At 49.4% G+C, this 5411-nt stretch overlaps 1 protein-coding gene across 1 annotated transcript in view; it reads left to right on the top strand.

Annotated features, from left to right (window-relative positions):
- The window catches only part of Scgn (secretagogin, EF-hand calcium binding protein), a 42403-nt gene extending 37456 nt beyond the window's left edge, over positions 1-4947 (top strand). The window contains exon 11 of the mRNA XM_004640139.3: positions 4819-4947. Within this exon, the coding sequence (XP_004640196.1) occupies positions 4819-4947 (129 nt within the window). The remainder of the gene's footprint in view (positions 1-4818) is intronic.
- The last annotated feature ends 464 nt before the right edge of the window (positions 4948-5411 follow it).

Here is a 5411-nt window from a genome sequence, read left to right as displayed (position 1 = left end):
CTTGTTCTAAGTAGGTGCTTTAGACCACTGAGCCATCTCTCCAGCCCAAAAGCCTTTTCTTTTTGGTTTTCATTTTGAAACATGGTCTTGCTAAGTAGATAAATCTTCCAGGTTGGGCTGAGACTTGTGATTCTCCTGCCTCCACCTTGTAGAGTGCAGGGATTACAGGCACAGGCCACCAAGCCTAGGTGCATAAGTGTTTGAAGGGCCTTTGGCCCTTTTAGCACAGCATAACAATTGACACAAGAATCTACAGCTGAAGTTAGAAAGTCTAAAGGCAAGAAAGGACCCCAGGCATGGGTCAGCTGTGTGGCAATGGGAAGTCCCTTCTCCCAGGGAGAACTCCAAACATTAGAAGCCAAATAAACATGCAACAGAGATGACTCAGATGCCTGATCAAGAGGAGAGCATCTCTGCCCGCTCCCAGTCCCAGGCCTCCCTAAAATTCTTGCTTCTCCTTGATAGACACCATCTGCTTTTTCTGCTGTTGACAGAGGATAGCTGGAAAAGGGGACAACACATATGCTACAAGCTCTGATCTAACATGTGCCCCATAAAGCCAGCCCTTGGCATGCACACTGCTTTTTACTTTTTTTTTTTTTTTTTTTTTTTTTTTAGAGAGGGGCTCCCTGTGTAATTAGAGGTTGGCCTCTAACTTGGGGGCAATCCTCCTGCCTCAACCTCCTGAATGCTGGGATGACAAGTGTGTATCACCATGCCTGACATTTTAAATTTTAAAAATTATACATACAGGGGCCGGGGAGATGGCTCAATGGAATAAGTGCTTCCCTGGCAAGTGCAAGGGCCTGAGTTCAATCCCCGATTCCACAAAAAAAAAAAAAAAAAAATCATACATACATACATCATATAGAAATTGTTCTCATTATATGGAACGCCCAGGCCCTCAAGTCCCCCTGTGGATGCGTTGCAATGCGGGGCCAGTCACTGAGGCTGCTTCCTGTGTCTGACCGAAAATAGCACTGTGCCTAAGTCTCTGCATCTGGCCTCTCACTGAGCAGAGGGGTTTACACACGTTAAAATGCCTGCCACCCAGATCTGAGAAAGCTTCGGAAGAGGAGTATGCGACCATGTCCCTCTTCGGTCATCTCCACTGTGCCTCGTCCCCCCTTCACTGTCCAGAAAGCTCCTGGATTCATTTTGACCCAGGCTGGTCAATCAGAGAAGACAGCAGCCAGGCTACATATGCGTGCTTCTCACCATGATGCCTGTACTTAACGGGCTGCGCTCCCTCGGGTGGTAGACGGCTCCCCGGAGGGCACGAGCAGAGGCAGGAGGCCACGGGTCCCCAGAGTGCACAGTGAACGAGGTCCGTGGATGCGAGGGCATGGGCGGCAGGGAGACAGCGGCGCAGCTGTGGAGGGTCTTCCTGAAACTCTTGGGAGAGGGTGCCGCGGTTGTGCTAACGCGCTTCCGCACGCTTCCCGCTGCACCGCAGGGGCACGGTGAAGGAGTCGGTTCTCGTTACTCTACGGCAGTGGCAGGTGCCAATCAGAAGAACCATGTCCTGGATGATTTATAATCATTGCTTTGGTTTTCCTTATCTGAGGAGAGCCAGGTGTGGTCTGATAAGAGGGCAGGACAGGGACAATTCCCCAGTTCCCAGGAAGCGACAGGATGGATGAGCATGTGTCAGCTCCCCCAGATGTGCCCCACGCTTCCCCTTTAGATGGATAAGAACATAATTGTATGTGTGTGAAGGGCTACCATACATTATAGCCTTCCTGTCGGAGTCTCTATCCTGGTCCTGGCTTGGGTCAGCTGTGTGACACTGGCAAGTTGATTCCTTTCTCTGTGCTTTAGTTTTCTCATCTATAAATTAAGGTTGAAAGTAGATGCACCCTCCTGTGGTTGTTCTGAAGATTAAGTTAATAGGTGCAGAGCCTTTAGGCTGCATTCATATCAGGGGTTTACTATTAAGACCAAGGTCCTAATTGATATAGGAGAATGAAACTCTACCTGAAAGATACCGGGCCGGCTTGGGGTGGGGGTGTGAGTTCCTGTTCTCTAAAGCTGAAGAATGAACTTTTGGAACAACAGAAGTTAAGAACAGAATATAGTTATTGGAAGAAGGAAAGCTTCTGTTGCCCCAGAAGTTGTGTTTTCCAGGGATTTTTATAGAGAAAACCACGTGGTGAGGCGGGACTAAGGTGATAATGTGGGACAGATGGGCATCAGGTGGGACAAAATTATGGTCAACCAATGAGATTACAAGCACAGTTGCTCAGGTAAAATTGATTAAATCCAGTACCCAACCGGGAAGTGAGTCATGAGCAAGCAGGCCTGGCAAGCCGGCATGAATACAGAACAGGGGCTTTTCCTGTAGGGGCTGGGTTAGTAACTTCCAGGTGTCCCGAAGTGAGAGACTTGTTTGGAATATCAATCCTGGATGCCTATCCCTAGGGAGGTATGTAGCTGCATTTGTTTACCCTTTTGTCTTGTGCGCCCACAGCAGGGTCTGTTTCTCCCAAAGCTGCAAGGTCATCTTGTCTTTTCACTGTCTCCTTGAGAGCCTGGCCCTTTTTGGCTGCCTATAATATTTCTGTCTAACTCAGCTGTCTGCAACATTATGACTGGCGATTTGTCTTCAGTGACACATGAAGTTTTGAGCAGTTTTCAGAGTCACCCAGCATTAAAAACATAATATATAAGGCCCAAAGGAACTTCCCTCCCATCCTTACTCCCTACCCTACCCCAATTGCTTACTTATTTGAAAGAAGTAATTACTCTGGCAGCAAACAAAGTCTAATACTTTTTATTTAGAGAGAGAGAGAAAAAAAAAAGCTCAAGAGATGGGGCTGGTGAGATGGCTCAGTGGTCTAGAGCACCTGCTTGGAGCAAGCTTAGCAAAGCACATGGACCACGGTTCAATCCCCAGCACCACATGCCAGCCAGCCCCGCCCCCTGGTGGGCTGAGCTGGCCACACACACACACACACTCACACACACACAAATAAAAATTAAAAAAATTTAAAAAAGCTCAAGAGTAGTTGGAGTGAAGCACATGCACTAGCAGATGGGTTCATGCTGCTGTGTCATTGATGACCACCGAGTCTTTTCAGTGGAAAGAGTGAGGACTGGCATTCTGGAGTGGGCTCCCCTTACTGGAGACAAGCCATAGCAGCGAGTTAGCCAAGCTGCTGAAAACCAAACATCCTCACCCTGCAACTGTTTATCTCAGGAGCTCTTAACAGGAGGTAGCAGAGTACATGCAGCTTGCTGTTTTCTAGACCCCAGCCACACCTCCCCAGCCACACAGGCCCTGCCTGCTGTTGATGCTCAGCATCACATCCTCTGTGAGCCCAGTGATAAGAACCTGCTGGCAAAGTGTTACATCCTGGCTTTGCAGCCTGATTGTCCAGGGACCTCGCACAAAGGAGGGTAGTGGACTCAGCTCACCCTCTGATCCCAGCCCTTCCACCTCTGGCTGTGTCCCAGAACCCTCCCCTAGCTGGGATGCTGTCTGCTCCCACTTCCTGCTTTCTTGTCCCCTCTTCCTTGGCATAACCTACTATAAGGGAGAGATTGAGTATCAGTCATTTCCTAGTGGCAAATGCAAATTTTCAGGCCTGAGTGTGGCTGGCTGGGCTTTATTCCCCTAGTAAGGATTTTTCAGATGTTTCTTTGTGTTTTTCTTTTCTTTCTCTCTCTCTCTTTTTTTTTTAAATTTTATTTATTTGTGTGTGTGTGTGTGTGTGTGGCCAGCTCAGCCCACCAGGGGGCGGGGCTGGCTGGCATGTGGTGCTGGGGGATTGAACCGCGGTCCCTGTGCTTTGCTAAGCTTGTTCTAAGTAGGTGCTTTAGACCACTGAGCCATCTCACCAGCCCCTCTCTTTTTTTTTTCAGTACTGGGGACTGAACTCAGGACCCTGCACTTGCCAGGCAAGTGCTTATTCTACTGAGCTAGCTCCCCGGCTCTCAGAGGTTTCTTTGGAAGTGAACAATTGCTGGAGGGGGCTGGGGAGATGGCTCAGTGGAATAAGCACTTCCCTGGCAAGCTCAAGGGCCTAAATTCAATCCCGGGTACCATCTAGCTACTGATGTAGCTGCAGGGGCCAGCCTTCCTCCAGGTGGGAAATAGTGGATTGAGTACTTGGTGTCAGAAGCCTTGGAGGAAAAGTGCTGCCCCGTCTCTCCAGCTGGGCAGCTCGCCTAAGCTCTCCCTGGCCTGAGTCCTAAATTGTAAAAAGAGGTTTTGTTATTTACCTCCCTGGGTTACTGGGAGGATTAAGGGAGAGCTCCCGGGGAGAACTAATTAGTTCAAGCACTGCTAACTTTGGCAGGCTTTGTTTGGGTTTCCCGGTCTTTTCCTAGCTCACAGGCACCGTAACTTCTTCTTAACTCCTAAAGTTTCCCTTGGTAAAATCCTGGTCCCTAGCTTAGCAGTGTAATGCTTTAGTTAGATAGTCAAGCTTCATAGCCGCTTTTGACTGGAGGCAAAGAAACACCCCGCAGGGGGTTAATGAACGCGTCTTCTCTCATTGATGGAAGCCAGGGAGGCTTTGTGAGCGTGGTTTTCTACTTTGAGGGAAAATGTCTTTATTTCAGGCTAATAAGACAGGCAGTCTGTGAGAACTACAGGGAAGTGATACGGAAACGCTAGTTGAGTTTCTGTTTCGCCTGAAGGGACAATCTGAGAAACGAAGCTCTTGGCACAAGTTGCCCTTAGCAACACTGGGTCAGAGGGGAGGCAGGACGGGCCTCTCTTGAGGAGGGCAGGGCATCCTCTAAGTTTAGGAGCTGTAAAGGGCGGAGCTGCCATTGCCTGCTGGGCTGACAGGGTCCTGTTTTCGTCCTCAGCCCAGCATCAGCGGAGTGGACCTTGACAAGTTCCGGGAGATTCTCCTGCGTCACTGCGATGTGAACAAGGACGGGAAAATCCAGAAGTCCGAGCTGGCTTTGTGTCTCGGGCTGAAAATCAATCCCTAGTTTTCACATGCGTTGCTGCTCCCTCTCGCCTTGTCTCCGTGCTGTTTCTGCTGGAATTGTTTCTGTGCTTCGCTGCTTGGGACCTGGTGGGCAGACTTTCTCACCATACTTTTGCTGTTCTCGGGGGAGGTGGGGAACCCCAAAGGCCTTCCCAGGGGCAGGCATGGGAAGGCTCGCTGAAACCTGCAAGCAGCAGCTGTGTCCTTTTTCCTTTGACCCTGGGCTTCTCTGAGCCTCCCAGACTCAATGACCTGCTCTGTTCTTTCCTCACCACCAGGCAGCTGGGACAGCCTGGTCCATCCATCCTAGCTCTTCTTGTGGGCTTTCTGCTGTGGCTGAGTGATGTGTGGCATCCGCGGCAGTTCTGTAACTACCAAAGTAGATTATTATATGAAAATAAATCTGCAGATGAAAACAAAGATATACTGGTAATTGCTTTTATGATCTCTGAGATGTTCTCCATG

The sequence above is a fragment of the Octodon degus genome, unplaced genomic scaffold (genome assembly GCF_000260255.1).
Source record: "Octodon degus isolate 3935 unplaced genomic scaffold, OctDeg1.0 scaffold00119, whole genome shotgun sequence".
Taxonomy (NCBI): domain Eukaryota; kingdom Metazoa; phylum Chordata; class Mammalia; order Rodentia; family Octodontidae; genus Octodon; species Octodon degus.
The sequence above is the reverse complement of the archived record's forward strand: the minus strand, read 5'-3'. Positions and strand labels throughout refer to the sequence as shown.